We start from the raw sequence: 26,999 nt of genomic DNA on the forward strand, positions 1-26,999 counted from the left end.
TCAGTTCCCAGGGACCTGGCTCAGGACTCTGAGCCCTCAGCAAGTCAGGAGGATCTGTCTGACTTAATGCTAAAGGGACTGTAGAAGGCAGCCTTGGAGAGGAGGGGCCTCTGGCAATGTACAAACAGAAGCCTAGCATTTGGGGCTCAAAGCCATGCCCCGTATTGGGATCATAGATTCTGGACGAGCCTTAGAGTTGGCAGCCACACTGTCCCTATAGGATCCTCTCTCCAATGTTCTCCATTAGCCCACACCATATTTGCACACCCTGGAACAGGACACCTGCTTGCTAAGGTGGCCATGTCTATACCTGTCTCCTTTGGCTGGACTCTTGCAAGGCAGTAGCTATGCCAAACTCCATGTGGCCCTTTCTTAGACAGAGTCTTGGCCCCAAAGGTCCCTGAGTGATAGCCCAGACACATAGCTGCCTCCCCACACCCAAATCCTCCCTAGACCGACAACCACACAGTACTGAGAATATAGGAAGTGGTTAGGTTAGGGTGCACTGGTTAGGGAGCATGGGTTGGGGAGCACAGGTTGGAATGCACCTGGCTATAGAACATCAGCTAAAGAGCACAGGACAGGGAGCACCACTGGGGAGCACCAGGGAGCACCACTGGGGAGCACCAGGGAGACTAGAGCAGCGGGTCCAGAGGCTCTAGTGGGGGCTGTACAGGTGACATAAGCCAGCACAGGTCAATTGACATTGCCTGGACACTTAGATTTGGTCTTGAGCCATCAGAACAGGGGGGAGAGGTGTGTTTGAATGTGCGTTTTGGCTAAACATCCCTAGCCTGGAATCCCAGCACTTCAGCTCCAAGCTCATCCAACTCCAACAGGCCATGAACACAATTCACGAGCTACAGTTCGCGAGAGAATTCAAGAAAGCCGTGCGGGACACCTTTCCCCAGCTGTTCCTGGCCCTCCTGGCCCAGATGCACTATATCATGGAGCTGAACCAACCCACAGAACCTGAGCAGGAGCAGAAAGCCCAGGAATCAGCCATGCCCAGCCCCCAGAGGTGAGCCCAAGGCCTCATAGGCAGCTAACTGCCAGGCCTCACACATACCCATAAGAACACTCAGGACACACACACACACACACACACACACACACACACACACACACAGCGGGGGTGGAGGAGCTGAGATAGCAGGATATCATCATTCAGTTCACAGATCAGAAGTCTAAATTCAGAGGGTCTGCAGCCTTACCCTTTATTACTTCCAGCTGTCCCCAGGATATGTCTGTAGCTTGAGGCTGCATGACTATGATCTCAGTCTCGAACATCCCATAATCCTGTCCTCTGCCTGTGTCTAAATGCCCACTTCTTCTTTTTTTTTTTTTAAAGATTTATTTATTTATTACGTTATACATACATGCTTGCAGGCCAGAAGAGGGCACCAGATCTCATTACAGATGGTTGTGAGCCACCATGTGGTTGCTGGGAATTGAACTCAGGACCTCTGGAAGAACAGCCAGTGCTCTTAACCTCTGAGCCATCTCTTCAGCCCTAAATGCCCACTTCTTATAAGGACACCAGCCACTGAGCTGGGGCCACCCTAATAACTTCATCTGGACCTGAAGGCATTTGCATGGTTGGTGGGGTGGGGGGATATCCCCAACGTATCTTTTTAAAAAGGACAATTATAGTTAATAGTCATGATCCCAAATGCCATTCATGGCCGGGATAGCAGCCAGCACAAATGATCCCAAAGACAGGTTGTGTCTGCTTTCTTTGTCTCCCTAGGGCTCCTGGCCCCACAGACACTTATCAAATAGGGGCCCCTGAACGCAGCTACCCAGTTATGACAAGGGGCACATCTTTTTTTTTGAAGGGGAGGAGAGATATCAATATAGGATGTCTCTATGTAACCCTGGCTGTCCTGGGACTCACTCTGTAGACTAGGCTGGCCTCGAACTCAGAGATCCGCCTGCCTTGCTAGGATTAAAGGTATGTGCCACCAACACCCAGCAGAGCACCTCCTCTTGATCCATATGCTCCTTGCAATGGGTCCAGGACATAGCCATCCCTCCCTACATCATACACGTGGAACAGCAGAGGTTCGTGGAGGCTCTGATGCTTCTCGAGCCAAGAGGCACTGAGCTGGACCACAGATAACCATCCAGCCCTCACTCATCACAGTCAATGCTGTGGTCCGCTACCAGAGCGGACCATGGATGGCTTGTCTCTGTGTAATGTCGTGAACAGTAATGCCTTACTGTCAACCCGCCTGGTCAGGATATGAGGGACATTCTGTCCTGTCACAGTCGGGGCTGACTGCTTTGGTACTGCCTTTGTACCTGGTCCTATTTCCCAAAATCCAGTAAGCCAGTCTTTAAAAACCACTGGGGCTCACTCTTTTCATTTGTTTGTGTGATGATATGCTTCATGCAGTTTGTCAGTTTTAACAGCTCTCCCTAAGGCACGTCACAGGGAAAAAAAAAATGTCACTTCTCAGATTGCCTCTGAATTCCAATATGCGCAAAAATCTCTTTTTTATTCACATCAACCGTGCAAAATGCATGAATCTTCCCTAATAAGCTAATAAAACATTCTCCTCCCAGAGCACAGCAAGGTGGGGAGAATGCAAAGATGGCTGCCTTCTCCCTTCTGCTTCTCTGCCCTCCCTACTCTTGACCAAAGCCTGCTGCCCTCGGGGCTCTGCTCACCTGAAAGTCCCCTGTCAAGACCTCCATGGACACCCCTATAAACAGCAACACCTCCCTCAGCCCCTACCCTACCCTGGGCCCTCAACATCTAACCACATCTTTCCTGGTTTGTTACCTCCACCCCATGGGTGGAAGGTTCTAGAAGACAGGGATGTCTGTTTCCATGCCCAAGGGAGGTCCCACATTCCTGGGCTCATGGGTAGTTTTCCCTGTGGACGGAAATCCCAAGATGCATCCCTCTCACCAAGATGCATCCCTCTCCACCTTAGCTCTCCTTTCTCCACTGGCCACCCTATAAACAGGTCTTAGGGGTGGTCCTAGAAGCCAAAGGCCCTGAAACATACCCTGGGTGTAGTGCATGAGCTCTGATTGGCCCAGATTCAGTCATATGCCCATCCCTGAACCAATGGAAACATCCAAGGCTCTGACTGACTAGGTATGGCTCCCATATCCACCTGGAGCATGAACAAGACTCGGGCCTCCCCTCCCCACAGAGGAAAACAGCCTGGCTGGGACCAACCAAAGGGGCCCAAGCATGGGCAGGCCACCCAGCAGGCACGTGAACAGGGGTGACAGTGGCGAGTCAGGGAAGCTGGCTGGCACTCTTTAGGCCTCAGAGGGTAGGTGGCATGAATGAGATCTATCACAGTCTAGGGCCTGACACCTTGTGCCTGGTTGACTGGCACTATGGAGAGAGAAAGAAGTTCTGAAGAGGGGTTATAGGAACCCACTGCCGAGTGTACCACTAGCTGTCGGTGCCCCAACAGGGTGGATGGCCCAGAGCACTTGATGGCGGGGCAGATGGGTCTTGACGCTGGAGGCTCCTGACATCTTACTCAGCTGGGCTGGGCCCCATAACCAGGAGTGGGGCTTTGGGGAAAGCCTGCCCTCGACAGGTGTGGGACCTCCTTGAGTCACAAATATGCTAGCTATAGAGATTTCACCAACCCAGGTCATTTCTCGGTTGTGTCCTCTGCCAGCCCTTGGAGGACTTCCCACTGACTTAGTCAAACCATCAGGGGCTGGATGCCCCACTTGTGAGACATGTCATGTCTCTATTTCCAACTCACTCTCCGTCCTCACTCTCATCCTGGCCTCACTGTTGACCTTTGCCCTTCTAGGTCAAGGGACAAAGACTAGTGATAGAAGAAGAGAAGTGAGTATGTGGGCATGCTAGTCTCAGCACTCAGCTCCACACCTGAACCAGGAAGATCCTGAGTTCAAGGCCAGCCTCAGAAAGAGTTTGAGGCCAGCCTGAGATACATAGCAAGATCTTGTCTTAAAAAAAAAAAAAAAAAAAAAAAAAAAAAAACAACAACAACAAAACCTAAATGGAGGAGAAAGCATCTCACATTCATAAAGGTGTGTACATTCACAAACAGAACAGCAGTGCTTGGTGAAGATGTGGAGAGACAGCCGGGCCGTGGTGGTTGCACACACCTTTAGTACCAGCACTCAAGAGGCAGAGGCAGGCAGATCTCTGAGTTCGAGGCCAGCCTGGTCTGCAGAGAGAGTTCCAGGATGTCCAGGGCTACACAGAAAAACCCTGTCTCAAATAAAAACAAACAAAAAAATGGGAAAAAAGTTGTGGAGAAACAAAGCCCTACATAGTGATGGTGAGATGTGAGGTGGAGCAGCTATGTGGTCCTTGAAAAGGATAACTATGGCGTGAGGTGCAGTGGCGTGTGTTTGTCATGCCAGTGTTTAGAAGCTGAGGCAGAAGGATCGTGAGTATGGGGCCAGCCTGGGATATACAGAGCATGTATCTCCAGGGAGGCAAGTGCCTACAGAATGTTCCATGTGGCCCAGAAATCCTACTTCTTCTCTGAATTTGTACCTGAAGAAAATGGAAAGCAGGGACTCAGAAGCATCTGGAAAATTTGCTGACAGACACTATTCACAGTGGCCAAAATTGCCAATGTGCCAAGAGTCACGGATGGGTGGATGGATGGATGGATGGGTGGATGGATGGATGGATGGATGGATGGATGGATGGATGGATGGATGGATGGATAAAATGTCTTAGGGTTTTATTGCTGTGAAAAGACACCATGACCTCGGCAACTCTTGCAAAGAAAACATTGAGATAGGGGCTTACAGATTCAGAGGTTCAGTCCATTATCATCATGATGGAGAGGATGGCAGTGTGCAGGCAGACATGGTGCTGGCTACATCTTGACCAGAAGGTTCAGTCCATGGCCACTCAGCCCCATGCACTCAGGCAGAATTTCATGGCAGCAGGAATGTGTAGCTGGGGCTGTTTTTCACTGCTTGGTGGACAGGAAGCAGAAGGAACCACAGCAGCTAGAGGCATGTACTAATCTTCTAAGACGCTTATAAACCCAATCAAGATGACCCATCCCAGACAGTACTCAGAATTAAAGGGAAATTCTGACACATAGAGCATGGTGCATGAACCCAGAGGACATCGTACTGAGTGACCTGAGCCGGTCATCACACAGAAAACAGCCAAGCAAGATGGCACACAGCTGTGATCCCAGCACTTGGTGACAGAGGCAGGAGGATCAGGAACCCAAGGTCGTCCTCAGCTACAGAGCAAGCTCAAAGCTAGCCTGGGAAGCATGGGACCCTGTCTCAAATAAACAAAACAAAAGAAAAGAAAAAAGACAAGTGTTGTAGGCTTCTACTCATACAAGGTCCCTACAGGAGTCAAAGACAGACAGGAAATAGAATGATGGGGTTGGACTGGGGCAGGGTGAGGGATGAGGGCCAGGGGTGGGAGTCAGTGTTTAACGGGAGTTTCCATCTGGAAAGATGGGAGGTAAGTAAAGGTTAGTATTATGGCTATGTTTACTGCCACCAATTCATCTGCTTGAAATGAACTATAATAACAAACAGTGATGTGAACTGCACTTTGCCTCAATTAAAAATAAAAATAGGGAACTAGAAAAAAAATGGCTCCTTGGGTAAACCACTTGCCAAACGAGCCATCGGGACCTCAGTTCAAATCCCCACTGCGGGACACAATCGCACAGATCTGTAATAGCTCAGCACTCCCACAGCGGGACGAGAGACTGAAACAGAAGAATTCCTGGGAGCTCACAGACCAGCTAGCCTGGCATACACATCAGTGAACCTGTCTCAAGGTGGAAGAAGAGAGCGGGCACCCTATGGTTGTCTCAGACCACATGCACGCTGTAGCATGCTCACATCCCCATTCACACCGAAATGCACATGCGCCTGCACATACACGTAAGCGCACACACACACACACACACACACACACACACACACACACACACACGAAAAAAAATCATGTGTACAATCTATTAAACAAATAAAGGAAAAACAAAAAAGGCTATGTGGGGATGTGGAAGTGTGTACTGATGTCTGGCTGGCTCTTGGGGAGTACACAGGCATTGCCGCCTCATTCTAAGGAGCCTCTGTCCCTTGAGGGCCCTGGAAGGTAAAAAGAATGGCACTATGGGCCAGGCGGTGGTGGCGCACGCCTTTAATCCCAGCACTTGGGAGGCAGAGGCAGGCGGATCTCTGTGAGTTCAAGGCCAGCCTGGTCTACAGAGCAAGATCCAGGAAAGGCACAAAGCTACACAGAGAAACCCTGCCTCGGAAAACCAAAAAACAAACAAACAAACAAACAAACAAAGGAATGGCACTATGGGCGGACATCACTGGGATGCTGGAGTATGGAGAATCTGAAGATGGGACAGTGTGACCTTCTGGATGGTCAAGGGGACTGTCGGATGGCAGGTGTCACCTCTAAGGACTCTTCTTCACTAGTTTCAAGGTTGCATATGAACTTCAGATGGCACACAGGTGTCGGGGAGTTCTGGACTGGGGGCCAAGAGCTATGGGGATCCCCAAAGACTGTGGTTTTTCTCCTAGAATCAGGCAGAGATTCCCAACAGCACTCACATCAGACATAAGCTCTCAGCTACTGCTCCAGCACCATGCCTGACTGCCTGCTGCCATGCTCCCCGCCATGATGGCCATGGAATCTACTAACTCACTGATACCATGAGCCCCCTAATTAGATGCTTTCTTTTATAAGTTACCTTGGCCATGGTGTTTTGTCATGCCAATATAAAGGTAACTAAGACACTACTCCAACTAGTGATGGATGTGCTCTGCTGTGTCCTTGTACCCAGCACATTCCTCCTCATCTTGGGCCTTAGCAGGAGGCAGGCTCCAGAGCTGAGACAGTCTGGGACCCCCATCCCAAGAACAGGAGAAGGCTCAGGTGGTGTCTGCAACTCTGGATAGACCCTGGCCTTTCTGCTTGACTGCAGCACATCACTGGAGGCACTGAAGAGTCTGCTGTCCACCACGGGACACTGGCATGACTTTGCTCACCTGGAACTGCAGAGTGCCTGGGAACACTTCACCTCCATCCACACCTACCCACAGGCCGTGGGCCTCCTTGCCAGGTACTAGTGGGGCAAGGGAAGGGGAGGCCGGGAGCATGAACCACAGTGGATCACTTGAGGTCTACATATGTGTTTACAGCACCCTAGAGCACAAGAGGCATGTGCCACACTCCCAGGTGCATGCACTCAGAGTGTGCAGGTGCAAAATCCTCCCCCAGTCCCACTCTGTCCTGGGAACCTTAGGAACAAGGACATCTGTTCCTCCTCTTCCTTCCCCATGCATAGCCCAGGCCTAGCACATGGGCGAACACACAGAGACACATGCCTACTCTATCACATTGGGATGTACCTGGCTGCCCAGCCTGGCCAGCCTGGGAGGTGGTAGAAGGTATATTCTTGGGCAGTGACCACAAAACCAGGCCCTGCCCCCAGGGCCATGGTGCAGAATCACTGCAAAGAGATCAAGGCCATTGTCAGCTACCTGTTGCCCAGCCTGCAGAGCCAGCAGGAGCGAGAAAGGAAGACAGCCATCTTGGTCCTCATTGAGGTAGGACAGGGAGGAAGGAGGGGGCAGTGGGCCCCAGGTAGCCTATGTCCCACCCTCCAGCCTCCTTAACACAAGACAGTATGCCCACCTGACTCACCCTGTGGGGACAGCTGCCCAGACGGACCTCTTTCAGGTCTTCAGGGGCCTCCACCTCTCAGGACCTTCAGCCTATAGCCTTGGGGGGGCCTATCTCTTCACCTTGCCCTGCCCACATGACCCAAGCAGAGTTGAGGAGCCCTGGGTATGGACTCCATGGATCAGACTCTGATGTGGCATTGCTCTGCTCACATGTAACTCTGGGTCCCCATCCACTCCTACCCGAGAACCTTGAGGTACAGGGTAATGGTTCAACAAGGGCTGGGATGTGGCCACTTCACCACTGTGGGTCCTGGCAGAGGCAGAGCCTTGAAGGAGGGGTCACTTCCATAACTGGTACCAGCTACCAGATCTCTAAGCTGAAATGGGGACCTTATGCCTCTTCCCACTCCACTGGAAGGATTTGTGAGCTGCCGTTCCTGGGGGCCTATTTCCACATGTCCCATGCACCTTCCATGGGCGTAAATTGGCTCCAGGTTGGCTAAATAAATGCTCTAGACCTCAGTTTCACCAGCCATACGTAGAAGGGTTTGAAAACTGAGAAGTTTCAAATGCTTTTCAACCCTGGTACTCTGAGGATGCTGGTCAGCCACCCTCCCCTAACCCCTGGACAGACCCTATCCCCAAAGCCCCCAACAGAGACACAGGCTGCCCAGGAGAGGGCGCCAAGCCTGAGCCACTGTTCTCTGGTGCCCCCAGTTCCTCTATAGCCCTGCCCTGTTGGAGGTGCTTTCTAAACAGGCCGCCCTGACTGTACTGGCTCAAAGCCTCCAGGACACCTGCTCTGAGATCCGTGTGGCCAGCCTGCAGGGCCTTGGAAACATCCTCTTCCACACGGAGAAGGTGAGGGCCAGAGGGCCATGTAGCCCCAAGCATCAGAGGCAGGCAAGGTCCTGTGGGTTGGAACCCTAGTTCTGTCACCTGGGACACTGACTTCTCCCCCTCTGGGCCTCAGCTTCCTCGTCTGAAAAAAATGGACGTATTTTAGGCAAGGACACTCGTGTTCCCCAAGAACATGTCTCCTTACCCTGAGAAGGGACGGACCTTCCTGCACAACCCCAGAGGCCCACTGAAGAGCCAGGCAGACAGCACCCTTCACCTGGCACAGAGAGATCACCCCTTGAGAATCATGTGCCCCTTGCCCCCCAATTCTCCATTCCCAACTAAGTCCCCTATGCAAACTGCCATGGCAAACCACATCCCATATGGACAGCTTATGGTGAGAAAGACTGTGTTGCTGCTTTTGGGGGACCTGCCCTTCCCTTGTTCCACCCCCTGCCCGCAGCTCAGGCCCTAGGGTTCCTGACCTCTTCCTCACTGCGGGTACCCTGTAGTGAGCAAGGGCTGCGGCCCTGATACACCCCTTCCCAGACTCTAGTGAGGTCTTCAGTACTCAGCAGGCATACCATGCTGTACCTGCCTGGTTTCCCCCTTAGCTCCTCTATCAGAACCCCATCCTACCAGACTAGACCCCAGGTCCCCAGCACACTGACTCCACCCAAGGTGCCCAGGTCTGCACTGCCCTCCAATAATTCTGTGAAGGTGAATTTAATATTTCAAACCAAACAGGGCTTGGGAGACAAAGTTGGCTTAAAATCTGTTTGGAAGGCGGGAAGAAAGCCATTCTGATAAAAAAGGCCCCAAGGTGGGAATAGTCTGTTGTTTTCTGACCATCCGTCTAGAGATCAGGACACACAGCCAACAATTGGGGCAGGCAGAATGGGCTGGAAAAACAAACAGCAAAAGCATAAAAACGGCCCACAATGGTCCCTTGCCACGTGGAAGTTCTGAAGACCCACCTCAGTAAACCTCAGCAACCTGAGCATCCTTTCCTTATGCAGCTGATCCCACCTGACCCGAAGGGAGCCAGACACGGGAGTGAAGCCCAGGTGGGGGGCTCAGAGGAAGGGAAAAAGTGTTCCCAGGCCTGGGAGGGATAAGGATCTGGGACCCAGGGACAAGGCAGCAGCAGGGTTCAAGTTGGGTACCCCAAGTGAAGCCAAGTGAGGGGGGCAGACCTGTGCCTTCCACCCACCGCCCACTGCCTTCCCCACAGGGAACTCTGCTCAGAGGTCAACTGCCAGCCTTCCTCAATGGCTTCTTCCAGAACAACGAGGCAGTGGTTGTAGGCATTATGGGCTTGGTATCGGATATACTGCACCGCCTGGGTACAGAGGGCGCAGGCGCCCAGAGTCTCAGTATCGCAATCAACGCCCGCTACTTCTTTGATGACGTGAGCATAAAAACAGACGGTGGGGGGAACCGAACCTGTGGGCCAAGCTGTGAGCCCACAGGTGCACCAGATCTGGCCAGGTGTCCACCAGGTGGTGCTCCACTCCTCCTCATGGCTGAAGTGCCAAGTCTCACTTGTCCAACCCCTCTTGTGTCCCCGGCCTACTACAGACCACTCAGGCAGGTCCCAGGGTCCAAAATGACTCCTCCAGCCCCCTTCACTAGGAAACGGGGAATAAGTCACCCAGCTGCCCTCATGGTCCTGGCTGCCAGGGTGTCAGTGGGCACTAGAGGACAGGCTGGTGATTCTGTGTGAGGATGGCCCGAGACCTTGTCTGAGAGAAAGCCTGACCCTCCTCTGAATCGAAGGGGGGAGGACCAACCTTACCCTGCGTCCCTGAGCCTGACTGAGGAAGTCCAAGGAAGTAGGGGTTCCAAGCTGGGGAGCTCTGGCACCTCACTACGTCTCTGCCTCACAGGAACGGGACAATATTCGAGCAGCGGCCATGGCACTGTTTGGGGACCTGGTGGCGACGATGACCGACAGAGAGCTGTGTGGCTTGCGGTCCCAGGTGTGCCAGAGCATGTTACCTCTGCTCCTCTACCTGAAGGACCAGTGCCCAGCCGTTGTCACGGTCAGTACCCACCCGCAAGCCTTTCATCTTGGTCAAGGGCCAGGGCCGGCAGGAGGGTGGAAGAGAGGGCAGTGGCAGAAGATCTGGCTATCTGCAGGGCCCTCCAGATCCCGGTCCCCGCCCATGTACTCCCCACATTCACTCTGGCCAGCCCGACCTGTGGGTCCACTGGCTACAGCAGAGCATGGTGGGACACGGGCACACCGTGTACCCGCTGATACGCAGACAGAGCCCTCCTTACCATGTTCCACTCTCTGGACTCCCTATCATCTGAGGAGGAGGAGGAGACCATAGCAGCCAGCTCCCCCAGCAAGCTCAGACAGAGCTAAGTACCAACCTACCCACCCACCTTCCACGGGGCACTGGGACCCTAGGTCGGAGCAGCTTCGCGGACACCAGCACAGCGGGCTGCTGAGGTGCCCACTGCAGCTGTGGTCTCGGGGGACTGGAAAGCCCAGGCTCAGACACACACGGGCAGTGAGTGACCCCTCCCGTGGCTGTCTCCACAGCAGGCCAAGTTCGCTTTCTACCGCTGTGCCGTACTGCTCCGCTGGCAGCCGCGGCACACCCTGTTCTGCACACTGGCCTGGGAGACTGGCCTCAGTGCCCGCCACTTCCTCTGGACCTGCCTGGTGAGGGGCCAGGGGTTGGGGTCAACAGTGGGGACCTGAGATAGCCACACACACACACACACACACACACACACACACCACGGTCTCTCCTTCCCAGGGAGGTGAGGCTGGCAGGGGTAGAAGCCGATAGTCCCTGGGGTCCCTGGCAGTGACAGGCGGGCTCTCCTCTGGCCAGATGACCCACAGCGAGAAGGAGTTCAGCATCCACTTGTCCCAGGCCATCAACTACCTGCACAGCCATCACCGCCACATTAAGACCTGGGCAGCTCTGTTTATAGGTGAGCAGCATGGGCCAGGCTCGGAGTCCTCACTAACCCTGCCCACCCACCACCGCAGAGAAAAGGGGGGAGGGGGTTGGGGGGAGGAGAGTGTGGTGCTAAAGAGTCGGGGGCTTCCGGAAGCTCCTGGAGGCTGGGCCAGAGCAGCCCCGATCCAGCAGCCTTGGCTCTCCATCTTGCACAGGGTACACTACCTGCTACCAACCCCAGGCCGTGACACAGATGGTGAACGACATGGACACCAAGCTGCTGTTCTCCAGTGAGCAGCCCACACCCTGGGCCTGTGCCCACGCCCCCCAGCTCCGGGCAGCATACCTCCCTCAGGCGGTGGCAAAAACAAGGACCCAGGCCTCCCGCGCAGACCCCACCTCACTGGGGCACTCCATGCTAGCCAACGGACGGAAAGAGCCCCCGTAGCCTCCTACCCAGATGGAACTGGAGTTGTCGGGGTGGAGGGTGGCTCCCTTCCAGGATGGGCTCACCTTTGACTTGTCCTTTCTCTCTTGAAGCTTTTAAAGATCTCAAAAAAGACCCAGAACCTGCCATCCGGGAATTTGCCACCAGACAGCTCGAGTTCCTTCGGGAGGTGTCAGCCAGATCCAAGAAGTGACTTCGAGCCATCCTCCCCCATCTCTACCCCCAGAACAGCCCTGCCCCAACCCTGTCCACAGAGCTTGGTTGTGTAGCATTTTTCCATTTGAAAGAAAAACCTAGATTCAACAAAAAAAAAGTGTAATGGCTGCCAGCTTCCTGTCCGCCACCTGAGGACCCTCTGCTGTGGCCAAGCCAAGCCCTCCAAGATAATGACAAGACTCAGGGACACAGACAGGGACAGACAAGGAGGGACAGGGCAGAGACACACTGGAAGGTCTGTGATAGACTCTGCTAATAACTGCTCAGGAATGGGATCCACTCCACACGACCTGAGCCCAGGCCATAGTGCCCACAGCTGAGCAGACCATTCTCTGGGAGTGGGGCCTAAGGGGAAAGTCCTCAGTGTCCCCAGCTGAGAGCTCTTACAGGGGATGTGGAGCAGGTGGAAGTGAAGGGCATTCCAGCAGGCTTCTCTATCGCAGGCCAGGGTCTTCCTCCAGCAGGGCCAGCCTGCTCCAGACAGGTATCTAGCCCCAGCTATAACCCTCCCCCGAGATTTGCAAGAGTCCAAAAGTGGGTGCCTGACTCCCTGAGAGGGTCCCCCAATCCCTTCTCAGGCAGAGCCCTCCCCACTCAGCCTCTATTTAAGAAATGGCAGACAGGCCCTGTGGGTACAGAGCTTAGGTTATAACAGATAATAACAGAGCCACGGCGTGTTATTCTCAGGACCCATTCGATTGGCCAGCTCCCCCAAGGGACCCTCTAGCTAGGCCTCCAACCCTGGGCTCTGTGCCTACCACCCAAAAGCCTCCATACCACATCCCCCAGGCCTTATGGAGTCTGTGTTAGGTAGACCCCGCACGCCCTCACCTGAGTGGATCCCGTTTTCCCATCTCTCCCAGCCCCCGGACTATGTGCCTCCTGGGGCAAAGGACATTGTGCTGAAAACTTGGAGGGCAGACTGAAGAAAAAAAAAAAAAAAAAAACAGCGACTTTGTGCAAGTATACCACAGGGGTAGTGAGCTTCCAGCACACACAAGATCACCACTACTGAGTGTGGGGAAGGAACACCCCCAAAAGGCTGCACCTTGCCACAAGGCCTGCCTTACTGGGATGGCTGGGGTGCAAAGCGGGCCCTTTGGGTTTCTGGGACCTAGTCCCAAGCTAGGTAGAGTAGGAGGCCACTGGGCAGACATGTGGAGCTTGAAGAGGGAAGGATCCAAGGTGGGTCACAGAGCAGGAGGAAGGTGCCCTGGGTCTGTTATAGATGACACAGAGGGACAGGCCTGTAAGGCCTGAGGATCACATCCATCCGTGGAGTCGGTGCCATAGGACAGACAGCACATCCACACGGACGTGGACAGCCAGCCCTGCCCCTTGTCCCCTTTCCTCAGCTAAGGGAAGAGCCAGGCCACTGCTCAGAACGTGTGAGCAGGGAGATGAGGCGCTACACAGGTACCCAGCCTTCCCACACTCTCAGATCTAATGTACCCCACACCACTCTGCTGCCCTATCCTCCTCCCCCTCCTCCTCCCCCTCCTCCTCCCCCTCCTCCTCCTCCTCCTCCTCCTCCTCCTCCTCCTCCTCCTCCTCCTCCTCCTCCGGGCAGTGGGGGTCATTTCCTAGGCCAGCGGCCACTGAGGCCAAATCTCACAGGTTGCATGGGTATGGGGGAGTGGAGCCCACTGAACGTTCCAAGTGGATCCCATTCTGTCCTGCAGAGGTGACTCAGCCTCACCTTCTAGTCTTCTAACCTTCAAACTGTCACCAGTCCAAGCTCCCTAAACGGAACCAAGCTGATGTGTCAAGAACTTGGAGAAACGAGGCAGGGTGCAGAGCACGGCATGGCCACCAGAGGGTGCCAGGGAGGCACACAGCAGCAACACTACATAGGGCAGCAGAGATGGGAACCATGGCCTCCCAGGATCCAGACCCCATTCCCCCCCCCCCCCCCCCGGCTCCACACCACTCCTCACACACATCCACAGCTCCTGATTTATTGCCTTGAGAGTCCAGAGCACCTGAAGGCCCAGGATCTGGTCACAAAGGTGCCGAAAACAGGTCAGGCATTGGGCCCAGTGGTTAAAAACACCCACCTGCCGTCCACGGGCCAGGGAGGAGGCCTGGGCAGGGGGTGAAGGGGGCTGGATGGAACTGGTGGAAGGTCCAGGGACAGCCTCAGAAAGACAGCCGTGGGCACAGACAGGGACAGAGCAGGAACACACACGGCCAATGGACTCCTTCAACACAGGTGCCCGAGGCACAGGAGTAAAGGGTGTACAGGGCCAGGGCCTGAGCTACATGACGCAACATCTGGTCTTGTGCGTGTGGGGGTCTTTGAACCGCAGTCTCTGCTTAGGCCGGTACTTCTCCAGGTAGGTCAGCTGCTTACTGTTGATGGCCCCACGGCGCTTCCTGCAGACGGGAACAGGCAGAGGGTCATAAAGCCTGGCTTGGACACCTTGCTTTTTCCCCCAGGAAACTCCAGGCCCTGTGTAATACTCCAGTGGGACTGGAGTGGACAGACCCACAGGAAGTAGGCTAAGCTGGGGCTATGGGGGGAGAGGCTGGGAGGCCGAGGCTTAGTGAAGGTCCGGGGATACATCTCACCCTAGCTAGCCAGCACCACCTCAGTGCTGTGCCAAGGTACAGAGAACTGTGTGTGTTTGGCATAGGTCTTTAGGTTGAATATCCATCTGCATAGCCCAGGCTCCCCTAAGGACACCTGCTACAGCCATACAGGGCCTGCCCCAGAGAGAAAGAGATGGCTGTACCTATTTCAAGCAGCACAAAGGTGTCCACATATCCACAGTGGATATGTCACACACTCACACACACACACACACACACACACACACACACACACACACACGCCACATCCACTGTGCAGTCCTTGCCCAAAAGATCAGAAAGATGGGGGTCCTCAAGGAAGGCTACCATACCACAAGGAGGAGGTAATGGCTTGGGAGCAGCCAGGGAGGGCAGAGGAATGTGGGGCGGGGGGGGGGGGGATTCTTCACAAAAAACAGCTACAGAAGTGAGAGGTGAGGGGCAAGGAGAGGCCATGGTGACAGCCTAAGCCCCACTCAGCTTGCCAAGATCCACCAGAGATCCCTAAGGGCCACCCACACACGCGGGCTACTCACTGTCGGATGAACTGGATAGCATCCTCGTACTTCATCCCGCTCTCAATAAGGGCAAGAGCCACGAGCACTGGAGCCCTGCGGGGACAAGCAGAGCTGAGGTGATCTGAGACCCCACACCCCATCGCATCCCTGCCTCAGGTCACCTGACCAAGACGGGCGCATGAGGGCCTGATGACCCCACCCCACCCCCGGATTCCTTCAGCTTGCCCACAGAAGATACAGACTCCAGACAGCCCAACCATCTTCTCTAGTCTGGCTCCTCCTGCCCTTCCTGTGCAGCCTAGGGAGATGCAGACAACCTCTCTGTGCCTAAGCTCCTAGAAAAAGAGCTATAAGCATACCGGCTATTGAGCCTGCCCTCCAGCCCCCCCTGCCATAGGGGCATCGGGGGTGCTCCCCTGCCTGGCTCATTTCCATCTAGTGCGGGCAGCTGTTCCTCCTCAAACAGAGGTCAGGCCTGGGTGACCAGCACGTCTTCGTGGGAGCTCTTTTTTCTGCATGAGGTGCAGTGACTGGGTCGTAGCAGGAAGCCCTCCCTGCCAGGCTGTGAAAGGACTTGCCTGGGAACCCTGGGGCCTTAGAAAGGTCGAGTGGATTTGGCCCACATCCAAACTCACAAAACAATGAAGTCAGACCACAGAAGCCAAAGCTGAGCTCCCAGCAGCAATGGGGCCACGAGCGCCACCCACCACCACTCACCTTCCCAAGCCGGCCACACAGTGCACAGCCACGCAGCTGCCCGGGTCATTGTAGAATTTGGCCTTCAGCAGGCTCAGCCAGTCCTCCACCACCTTGCCAGGAGGGGGCGCCCCGTCATCAAAGGGCCAGTCCTATAGAGGAATCCGCTTAAGGACTCGCCCTAGGGATGTTAGCTTTCCTTCCCCGGTCCCTCAGAGTTCTAAATGGGGGGGTTGGGGGGAGGCCGGCCCCGCATGGAGAAGGCTCCAGCCGAGGGTATGCTAGGGCACAGTGTGGAGAAGACAGAGGTGAGACCCACTGGTACCGGGGTGAACCAGCATGGGTCTGCAGGAGCTAGCTGATGGAGGGCGGCTCTTGAGACCTCTCTACCTCTCTCTGTCTCCAAACAGGGCAGCTCCTGGAGGCCACCAGTTTATGTGGCTGTCCTGAGTCCCAAGTCCCAAGGGAGATCGGCTGGGGCAGCCTCGTACTGAGATGCTGACGCGCCTCTGTCTCATACTCACACTCCCCTCAACACCCACACTATGGGAGGCCCTTGAGGCTCACAGCAGGGAAGGGTCAACAGAAGGGGTCCTCCCAGGCCTGTGCGACCCCAACCTCTTCCTCCCTCTACAAACTACCAGGCAGTAGATATGAGACCCCAGCAACACAGGGTCCTCACAGCGGAGTAACCCAGGGTCACTCTGGTGCTGAGCACAGGACACCAGGGCCTCAGCCCAGTCGGTCAGGGTCTGCTGCACGCAGCCCAGCTCATCCAGGCTCCGCACTGGGAAGGGAGGCCTTGTGCCAAGGAACTGGCTCTGCTCTGGCCCTCCAAGCAAGGCTGCCCCTCCTCCACCTAGCTGAGCCCCCAGGGTCAAGAAGGCAAGGAAACAGCAGCTAGGATCCCTACCCACGGCCTCTGCACAGGGTCTCCTGGGACCCACTGCTGCCAGGAGACAGGCTCCCACATGGCAGGCAATGAGAGGCTGAAGGGAGGCCCCCGGGAGCCGTCAGGGAGCCAGGCAGGCACCTGCTGAGCCCCACCTCATCTGTACAAGAGGGTCTCCATCTTCTCCAGCCAGGGTTGACAGGGCTCAAGCCCCAGTCCATAGTGCCAAATACACCCAGCAGGTAGGGAGGCAGCACAATCAGGGGAATGCTACTCCCCCACATGAGCCCTCCCACTTCTTTTTTTAAGGTTTATTTATTTATTATGTACCAGAAGAGGGTGCCAGATCTCATTACAGATGGTTGTGAGCCATCATGCCGGTGCTGGGAATTGAACCCGGGTCCTCTGGAAGAATAGTCGGTGCTCTTAACCTCTGAGCCATCTCTCCAGCCCCGAGCCCTCGAACTTATACCTGTGGTCTCAGAGAATGTCTTGACTCCAAGCCTCCACTGCTCCAAAAAGGAACCACACGGGCTACAGGCTGCCAATGGCTACGGAGCACCTAATAGGAACCACAGGCCCCAACAGCAGACAAGCCAAGTGTTGGGAAGCTATGGTCAAGAGCACCGCGTCTGGGGCTGGAGAGATGGCTCAATGGTTAAGAGCACTGACTGCTCTTCCAGAGGACTAGGGTTCAAGTCCCAGCACCCACACGGCAGCTCACAACTGTCTGTAATCCCAGTTCCAGAGGACCCGACACCCATGGCAAAACATCAATGCACACAAAATAAAAATAAGTAAATTTAAAAAAAAAAAAAAAAAGAGCACCAAGGATGTGCAACCTGAGCTCGGGGGCTAGTCTGGGAAGGTAGGTGCAGTGGAGACAACTTTCTCACAGTCACCTGTCCCACACCAGCCCAAGGCACAGATAGCCCACGATGCATCTGAAGGGGGGCAGCAGAGGGCCCAGCTTCACAGCAAAGAGCCCCAAATCTACACTCCAGACATTGCTTTGGGCAGTCACGGTGCCCAGAGCCACATGCCCCTCACCACAACAGTGATGCCGTCCTTCTCCAGAGGGGTCTTGTCATAGGTCACTTCACACACACGCACCACGGTGGTAGCCCCATACTTCTTCAGGTCCTGGGGTAGAAAGAGAGAGAGACCGAGTGGTTCAGAATCCAAGAGCTGGCCTCAGTCTGGTGCTCTGCGTCATGCCGAGTCCCCAAAGGCCTGCCCCTCTGGAGCTCCTAAGCAGAACTGTGTCCCCTCAAGCTCCCTCCCCTGAGACAAGCACACTTCATAAACCAGCGGAAGGGCTCGGATGTGGAGTGGCTGGCAGGGTAGCCTCTCTGCTGGTGCTTCCGGGGCACCTGCCCCTGTCCTACCTGGAGAAGCTAAGGAGCCCACCTGTGTTCACTAAAACGCACAGCTCGACCACTGTGATCTCAGCCCTGTCCTGACATTCATGCTGCTGCAGCACCCAGGACAAAGGGTCCCAGCTGCAAGTCCTTGCTCTCCAGATAAAGCCACTCCAGAAGGGTGGCCCAGGCCTCAGAGAGCCTCCTTACATCTGCACTGCCCTCCATTCCTGGGCTGCATGAGTGGGCTCCACAAAGGCCCTTTGGAGTCTCCAGCAAGCAGACCTCAGGGGTTGGAGACAGAGGCAGCAGGGTGGCACCCAACACCACTGGGGAAAGCCCCATCCTTCAGAGGAAAGTTCACTCAGCTCACAGCCAACACGGGGTATTTATACCCACAGCCACAAGCAGGGCCAACCCCCACCTACCTGCTCCCAGTAGATATTTTGGGAGTGGTGAGGAACGACTGGGTCTCACTGGCCATGTGATGGGGACACCAGACACAGCAAGGCCAGGACCCTGCTATTCTGAGAGTGCAAGAAGAATGAGGGAATGTCCCCCTCAGAGACCACGGGGACGCTGCGGAGTCCATCAAGGAGAAAGCTACCTCTCGGCTCAGGACTCACACCGTGAGCCCCCATCCTGCTTACACTCCGATCCCTGACCCTAGTCACACACTGAGCCTTGATTTGGGACAGTAAGCCCTCATCCTGGTCACAGACTGAGCCCTCATCCTGGTCATGCACTGGGCCCTGATCCTCCTCACTCACACCCATTTATCTTTCATTCTGGTCACTAAGCCTTCATCCTCCTCACACACTAAGCCCTTGTCCTGGTCACTCACGGTGCTTTTTTTTTTCTAGTCCCACATCAGACCCTGCCGTTATCTCAAGGTTCTCAAAGGTGAGAGGGGCCGTCTTCCCCCGGCATAGCATCTAGCTATGTGTCCAGGGTCCAGGGTCCCTGACATAGGGTGTCCACTGCCTTCCTCTATGCATCCTTTCCTGTTTCGATACCCAGAAGCCCACGGGGCTTAGCTCATGCCACAGAGGAGAGGACTGAGAATCTAAAGCCACGAAAGTCTGTTCCACAAACTGCCCAGCACTCAGCTGCAGGCTCTGCAAGCTATTCCAGATCTGCAGTAAGGAGCCCTGCAGAGAGTCCCCAGGGAGGCCGTGCTGACAGCCTCCACCTCTATTCCTCTATGTGAAAAAACACCTGGTCACATCTGGGGGTGAAGTGAGGGTGGCTACAGATGACAGACATCTGTAGACTCCCCACATGTCACCTCGCAGCTACAGCAGTCTCTTTCCTGTCCCCAAGACTTCCTGGGGCTTGAGCTTGTGGACCGGACTAGCCATGCGGTAGCCCCTCCAGCCCACCTTCCATCTGCCTGTCCCCAGGCCACTTCCCCATGAGCCCTTGTCTCATGAACCTCTTTCTTGCTCCGTTTCTGCAGAGACCAAGGTCACTCAGAATCCGGACAACCACAGCTTAGGCAATGCCCAGTGCCCACAAGCCTGAACACAGCCAGACCTCCAGAAAACCCAGCTGATCACCAGCACCCATCACACCCCGAGCCGCCCAGGACACCCACCCAGCCCTGACAGCCCACTCACCTCGATGAAAGTGCTCAGGGTGGCATTGCTGGGGTTGTGCGTGATAAGGAAGCGCATGTTCCGGTAGCTCACCTCCACAGGCGCGGGCCGGTTCATGCGGGCCATGCCTCCTCCGGGGACCCAGAGAGGACCAGCCAGCAAGGGCTGCACGGGGGGTCCCCCAGCCCCCCACACCAAGTCCAGTGAGATCCCCGTGCTTGTCCAAAAAAAAAAAAAGACTTCTTTAAAACCTCGTCCCCACACCCCTCCGCACAAATATTGTGCAAATACTTGGGAGAAGAAGAGGAAAGCTGCCTGGTGGTCGATAATTCCAAAAGAAAACCCAATTCTAAAAAAGAAAAGGAAAAGAAACAAACCCCCCCTCCTCCCCCAGTAAGATGGACAGCTCCAAAGTCCTGTCTCTCAGAGTGGAGTAGTTACAAAGAAGCAAAAATAAAAATAACAACAACCAAAAAAACTGGGCAAAGAGAACTTCAAGTTGGTGACTCTGGCTGCGGAACACCGTCCTCTATGGGGCCATAGCTGGGGACACCGTCCCTGCATGGGTGGATGGAGGAGAGTCCCCTTTACTCAGAGCTGGGCCCCAGCACTCAGGACCCAAAGGGAAAATGAACTTGAACTCAACCAACTCTGGCGGCCCTGGGACGTGGTGGGCAGGCAGCCTCTGATCCGGGGCGTCTGTCACGTTACCCCATCAGGGAACGGCAAGTCCTGGAGAGGGGCAGCGGGCTCAGGCAGCAGTGCTGGCCTCTGGCCTGGCAGCAGAGGCCATTGGGAGGCAAGGGCAATGGTGAGGGCCAGAGAGGCACGGGCCTCCTCAGCAGCAGCACCCACGATGTTGGGAACGGCAGTAGTTAGAGCTGCCTTCCTGGAGTTCCTCCATCAATCGCACACTGGTCTTCAGAAGGCACAGTCTACGGGAGGGGAGAAAGAAATGGGAGGTCCTCGTTGATCCTCAGAGTCTCAGTGTGAAAATATTGAAGGACAGAGAGTTCCTGCCAGGGCTGCCCTAGGCCCCTGGGGTGACAGGAGAGCCACACACAGCCACCAAGACAGGGTGAAGAGGGTATCAGGGTTCACCCCAGGAGCAATGAGAAACTCAAACAAGAGTGCACCCACAGCATCAGAAGCCAAGCCACCAAGCCTGGTCCCCCATCTCACAGCCCATGAAGACAGCGTGGTCCTTCTCTTGGGACTGCGAGCCACAGCACAAGGTAACAAGCTCAGATCGTTCTGCAAGGGCAGATCTCAGGGACAATGGGTACTGCCAGAGGGACAGGGGGTGAGTGGCCTCAATTGCTACCCCTCGGGCTCTCTGCAATCTCCACCCACAGCCACCACATACTGGGACTTGCCAGGCACTAGAGGTAAACAAGATAGTCTGCCCTGCGAGAGACCACAGTCCAAAAGGCCAGCAGCCAGGCTCATGCCAAAGAAATGACAGCGTCGGTGGCCAGGAAGGGGGTCACACCGTGACAGGGACCTGGGGAAGGACACTACTGAAGGACATCAGCCTCAGCCCTTCCATGCCATCTCCCCCTCTCCAAATCTCCTAGCTACAAGAGATCAAAAGAGCAGCTAGCGCCCCCATCCCCACCCCCACCGCCGCCACCACCCTCAGGAGGACCTGGGAGACCCTGGGCACATCACTGGCCTCTCTGGACCTGGTTCCCACCTACACAGTGAAGGACTGAACAAGATGGCCCTTACAGTCCCTTAGGCTACGACCCAGTGGTTAGTTGAGCCTGGGCCCCTGGACTCAGCCCCATACCCCACCCAGCATTCATTCTTCTGTCCACATGAAGGCCCCTCCTGGACCCCCACCTGGAAGAATTCTGCCCACACCTCTTACCTCTGCCCCAGCACCCACTTCTCCAGCTGCCCACCAGGCAAACCAGGGCCTGGGATGCTCAGCCTGGCTGCAGGAAGGGCCCAGCCTAGGACCCTGGACCTCCTGCCTCAAGCTGTGGGCACAGGCCCCACTGTCCAAGGCTCAGCTGTGCCCGGCAGCACAGGGTCCTCACTCACCACCTTCTACACCTGGGAACAGCTCAGCACTCCACTCCAGGTCAGTGCCACAGCTCGCAACTAGTCCTTGCCATCATTTGGACAGGGCTAAGATGGAGGGGCACCTTGTGGGAGGTGGAGAGGAGCCCTGTGCCTGCTTTGGCTGGCCAGGTCCTCAAGCCCTATGCATGCAGAGCCACGATGATGAGCCGGAGTATAAGCAAGGAGAGCCTCATGCTATGACACAAACACCTGGGCCTCCTGGGAGGGGCATCCCATGTGTGCACGCTGCAATGCCCTTGTGTGGACAGAAGAAGAGAGAAGGCCCCCAGGAAGCCAGAGAACACCGGCAGGCTCCTGTGGGGCTGACTGCACCTATCAGCTGCAGTATGGCGGAGGGGCTGTAAAACCCTAAGAACAACAGCCACGGTCTAGTTCTACTACCCATAGTTACGGACTGGCCACCTGGGCAAAGGAAGCCTGAACCACCCACCTATAATGCTCACCCCAGGCCTGAGGGGATGGAGGCCAGGGGTCCAGGTGGAGGTTATCTCCAGGCTGGACTGCATCTTACAATGCCCTGCACAGTCCACTGCAATCCGGGCCACACCCCCCAAGCGAGGGCAAAAAAGCATGCCCACAGCCTGCCTCAGTCACCTCCACCCAGGCTCAACCACACGGTGGCTGCCCCCTCCCCAAAAAAAGGGGCCCCTCCCTTGACACATCACTTCTATTGGATTGAGAAGCTCAGAGAACAAGGAAGAGGCTTCCACCAGATCTCTGCCCTGCCAAATCCTAGCATGTCTGACCCAAGGCACGTGGGCCCACCAGCCACCTATATGCCCCTAACCCAGCAGCTCTGAATGAAAGCAGATGGCAGAGCTCACCTTGCCTCACCACTGTGAGTCCAGGCACTCAGGCAAGCCACCACATCCTTACTACTCCTCATGCTTATGGACCCTACTAAGGCCTGGGCCTCCCTCTGACTGGCCCTCCTCTATCCCGCCCAGCCTCCTCTAACAGTATCCTAAACTAAGCACTCTGCTGCTCCCAGAACCGGCATGTTTTTCAAGATCAATATTTATCCCTTTTGGCCAGATGAGGACATGGGCCAGAGGGGCGTGGAAGGCCCTTCTCTGGACACTGGCCAGCCCCCACCGTCCAGCAACGCGGGTTTTCTCAACATAGCGTCTAATAATTGGGAACACTTGAACCCCAGGGAAAAAAAGAAGACACAGAGAGGTTCGCAGAGGCCCCACCCTCGAGTGATGGGGTGAGAGTGCATCTGGCTTCAGAAGGGACCTAAAGGGGACCCTGTGTGACACTCGCGGAGTCAGGGGTCGCAGTTCAGGGCTTTGCGCTGTCAGGACAGGTAAGGTTGCTCGTGGATGGGCTGGGGACCCCAAGCACCCGTGGTGGGGTGTGGTGAGGGCGCACAGCTCCCGGACCTCAGCGGGGCTTCCCACCCAGCCCGCCAAGGGAGCCGCCATCCCATGTAGGGCCCATCCCGGTAGGGGTAGGGTCCGGGAGTGTCCTCGAGGCCGGGTCCCCGCCGCCCGCAGCCCGGCTCACCCGCGCCCACAGGAGTGCGGCTGCCTCCATGCGCCGGCCGGCCGGGCCGGGACCCGCGCGCGCGCCCTCCGCAGCGGCGCCGGCTCCGGGCGGATGCTGGGCGCCCGGCGGCCCAGCTATTTATAGCGCCCCGGCGTCACGTGGGGGGGCGGTGACCGGCGGGCGACCCGACTCGCAGCGGCTCCCGCACCTGCTGCCTAAAGATAGAGCGCCGGCCGGGCAAACAAAGGCGCGGCCAGCAGAGGAAGAGGAAGGAGGAAGGGGGAGGACCACCGCGGACCAGCCTGCCTTCCCCTCTCTGCATCCTGCTAAGCAAGGACTTCCCTCTGCAGAAGAGCCACCGGCCTGGAGGACCCCTCCCAGCTCTCCAGCCTCGCACGCATTTACTGAGCAGCTACTGTGTGCCCGGGACCACTAGTCCGCACTTCACCTTAAAAGCCACCCCACCCCCGCACCGTCCCGCCGGCCTACAGCTGAGGAAACTGAGGCACTGAACCTAGGCACACTCCAGAGTCACACAGCAGACGGAGCAGACTCTACACTATCTGGCTCATCTATCTCCAAGGCAACTGACACCCACCCACCCAGCTCTCCTGCAGCCTTCCGGGGCACTCCCCCCAGCAGAATCTTCTCCTAGACTCCACTGCCTCCACCGACAGAACAGGGTCCTGCTTTTGTCCTGGGGCATCCCCGGCAGGAACCCTGTGTTCTTTCGCCCAAGAATGGAGACAGATGTCAGTCCACACCTGCCCCAGTGACTGCATGGCCCTGGGAGCCTTCTGGAGCCCGGTTTGTTGAGCTCCAGTTCTCAGAATCCCTAGAGGCCTTGCCTTGCTGGGAACCCAGCCCCGAGCTTGGCTCCCAGACAGAGGCCTAGCCTTGCAATCAGTAGCTGGTGCTAGGGAGAGGAATGGGCCTTGGTAGGCTGGACCTGAGCCAAGAGAGGGCATGCCCCACCCCATACTACCAGAGAGCAGTCTCATTAGCCAGCCTGGCACAGCCGAGCCTGCCAAACCTTAATCTTGCCTGGCCCAGGTAAGTAGGGCTAATAGTGTCCAGGCTGGAAGGTCCCACTGGAGCCCCATCCGGGCTAACCCCAGAAAGCCAGGCAGCCACATGAGATCCCCAGAAAATACATGCTAATAGACCCAGCCCAGTAACTGCCCTGATTTTGGCTCCCAGTCTCATCATGATCTCAGCTGTCCCACCGGCTCCCACTCTGACCACAGATCCTGTACCCCACCACAAGGCACCAGCATCCAGCAAGCTCAGAGGAATTGAGTAAACTGCCCGAGTCACCCAGCCAGGAAGCTGAACCATGCCTAGGGATGTGCCCCCCTGCAGACGTCCTACAGGTCCCCTCCCCGAGTGGCTGGGAGAAAGAAGTCATAGACAAACCACCTCTGGTGGCCCACCACAGTGTCCACGTCTGGAAAGGGCCTGGTGTCAGGCCTGGCAATTTCTGAGATACTACACCAGCTAGGACCGAAAACGGGGCCCCAAGTGCCCCCACGCACCCACTAGCTGGGGCCTCTAGCTAGGCCTGGGGGCACCTGCTACAGCTGGCAGGGCCCCAAGCCTTTCGGAGAAGTCTATTTATACCACATCCAGAGCCTTCTTGGAGCCCCCCCCAGAACACCCATCTCTGGGGCCAGGAGGAGAGATCCTAGCAAGCTCCACCCACACCAGTCCCTAGGAAGCCATCCAAAGCTCTTGCGTCCCTGTGCCCCACAGCTCTAAGGGTGCAACCCCTCACAAAACATTCAACCTAACCCCATGCTGCCACCACCCCCTCCCCTTGGCCATGTGCCCAGCCCCAGGGAAGGCTTCTCTAACGGGAGGAGGGACTTAGCACTCAGCTCCACTCCCCCCACCCCACCCCACCTCCCACCCAGGCCTGGCACCAAGAAGCTCCTACTTGTTTATGGAAGGAACAAATGACCCAGCGTTCTAGGCAGAAGTCCAGATTGGGGAACCGTCCAGAACCTATCACGAGACCTCAGCCCTCGAGGTCTGGGGGAACCTTAAGGAGAGGACACCCATGCCACCTAATGGCAGCCGCATGCCTTCCCAGAGGCAGCCACCATGTCAGCTGCCCCTTTGGGGGGGGGGGAGGGCGGGGGGAGTTCCCCAACTTAGTCCCTCAAAGACTACTTGAAACTATGCACAGGATGGGGACCACAGGAGAGTCTCAAGTGGCAATCGCTCTGGAGGGGGAGGGTGGACAGGGAGGGTTCCCAGAGGAGGAGAGCCAAGAGGGAGATGGACACACTCTTGGTGGCTCCATTGACCATCCGCCCTGATGCCCTGTGCCACCTGAGGCCAGTGCTAGCCCTCGATGAGCCTAAGGCCAACTCTATAAACGGACACACTGCCAGAGAGGGAAGCCACCTTCTAAGGTGGTGCCAGCACCCTGTCTGTCATGGAGCCCTTGGGCTGTGACCTGGAAACAGCTGTGAGGATGCAGGCCTGGGTTTCCAGCAGGCAGGCATCTGCTGTCCCCTCCAAGGCTCAGCCTAAACAGTGCCCTGTAGGGCATGGTGGGGATCTGCCGGCCCAGGCTCCCTCCGCGGGCACCCTCCTATTGAAAGGGACCAGCTCTGCCTGCCTGCACCACTGCAGACGAAGGCCTGTAACTGTCACTTCTGAGGGCCAGCAGCACACAGTAACTACCTGGTTACCTGAGCCCAGGAAATCATGCATGAAGTCCACCAGGCACCGGAGGTCTCGAAACTTGGGACCTCTGGCCCCCCACGGTCCACCCTCAGCTCTGTGTTCTCTGAGGGCATCCAAGTGGACCTGCCTCCCAGGAGGCACCTCAGACAGTCATGGCTGACCGGGGACCCCTTTCCTCCCCATCACTTCCCAAGAGCTCAGCCCATGTGAGCCACATGTCTTTCTGCCTTTTTACAGTCTGTGACCTCCCTTACACTAATACAGACCCTGGGACTCTTTCCCAGGAGCCAGGGGAACTGGGTATTCATTCATTCATTCATTCATTCATTCATTCATTCATTCACTCAATCAGTGTGACAAGCATGCTTAGCACCCTGGTGCCAGTCACAGGGCTGAGCGGGATGGACACAGGGAAGATGGGGAGAGAACAGTTGAGCTGCCAGGCATCACTACCGACTCAGGGTGCCTCAGTTTCCCAGGCTGCCACATACAGAGTGGGGTGGTGCTTTCCCAGGGCTATCTGCTCATAGCTGAAGCACCTTGGACCAGCTCGCCCTACCTTCCCCTCTGCAGTTCTTCCCACCAATGCTCCCCCTCCCTCCTCCCACCCCTGCCCTGGAGCCATGGCTCCTGGCTCTTTTCTTCCTGCGCCTGTCATCAGGTTACTCTCTGACAGAGTAACCCCTAGCAGGAATTCGGTGACTCAGTTTCCTGAACTATAAAGCAGGATGAAGACAGCAACTTTCCAGGGTCACCAGAAACCAGCAAGCTCCAGGCCGCACCCACGCCCAGAACACAGCTCTGCCTCCTCTCCCACTTCTCCCGACATCCAGGAAGCAGAGGACCACTTGGACCTGGATGTCCCCCAAGGCCACACGCCTTCAACTTGGTCATCTGGCCCCTACCTCACAACATCCCAGCACTCCCAGGGAGGCTCAGAACTGCCTGGAGACCCAGCTGCATCAAAGGACAACAGCCATGGTTTCTGCCCCTGACCACCGAGAAGACTTAAGGG

At 56.2% G+C, this 26,999-nt stretch overlaps 2 protein-coding genes across 4 annotated transcripts in view; one reads left to right on the top strand and one right to left on the bottom strand.

The window, feature by feature from the left end:
* Positions 1 to 12,183, top strand: part of LOC131896390 (maestro heat-like repeat family member 5) — an 85,838-nt gene extending 73,655 nt beyond the window's left edge. The window contains exons 31-40 of the mRNA XM_059247010.1: positions 840 to 1,021; positions 6,942 to 7,079; positions 7,452 to 7,566; positions 8,362 to 8,505; positions 9,719 to 9,895; positions 10,374 to 10,529; positions 11,039 to 11,161; positions 11,337 to 11,439; positions 11,624 to 11,698; positions 11,949 to 12,183. Coding sequence (XP_059102993.1) covers positions 840 to 1,021; positions 6,942 to 7,079; positions 7,452 to 7,566; positions 8,362 to 8,505; positions 9,719 to 9,895; positions 10,374 to 10,529; positions 11,039 to 11,161; positions 11,337 to 11,439; positions 11,624 to 11,698; positions 11,949 to 12,049 — 1,314 coding nt within the window. The 3' untranslated portion in view covers positions 12,050 to 12,183. The remainder of the gene's footprint in view (positions 1 to 839; positions 1,022 to 6,941; positions 7,080 to 7,451; positions 7,567 to 8,361; positions 8,506 to 9,718; positions 9,896 to 10,373; positions 10,530 to 11,038; positions 11,162 to 11,336; positions 11,440 to 11,623; positions 11,699 to 11,948) is intronic.
* Positions 12,184 to 14,016: 1,833 nt separating this feature from the next.
* The window catches only part of Ptp4a3 (protein tyrosine phosphatase 4A3), a 33,617-nt gene continuing 20,634 nt past the window's right edge, over positions 14,017 to 26,999 (bottom strand). For 2 of the 3 annotated variants that reach the window (XM_059247857.1, XM_059247858.1), the window contains exons 2-6: positions 19,730 to 20,643; positions 17,800 to 17,892; positions 15,879 to 16,009; positions 15,180 to 15,254; positions 14,017 to 14,448 (exon numbers count right to left, since the gene is read on the bottom strand). In XM_059247857.1, coding sequence (XP_059103840.1) covers positions 14,331 to 14,448; positions 15,180 to 15,254; positions 15,879 to 16,009; positions 17,800 to 17,892; positions 19,730 to 19,834 — 522 coding nt within the window. In that variant the 5' untranslated portion in view covers positions 19,835 to 20,643 and the 3' untranslated portion in view covers positions 14,017 to 14,330. Of the gene's footprint in view, positions 14,449 to 15,179; positions 15,255 to 15,878; positions 16,010 to 17,799; positions 17,893 to 19,729; positions 20,644 to 23,308; positions 23,395 to 26,999 lie in introns of those variants that run through there. The other variant, XM_059247856.1, reaches the window with a different exon arrangement.

Source organism: Peromyscus eremicus, chromosome 20, assembly GCF_949786415.1.
Source record: "Peromyscus eremicus chromosome 20, PerEre_H2_v1, whole genome shotgun sequence".
NCBI lineage: Eukaryota > Metazoa > Chordata > Mammalia > Rodentia > Cricetidae > Peromyscus > Peromyscus eremicus.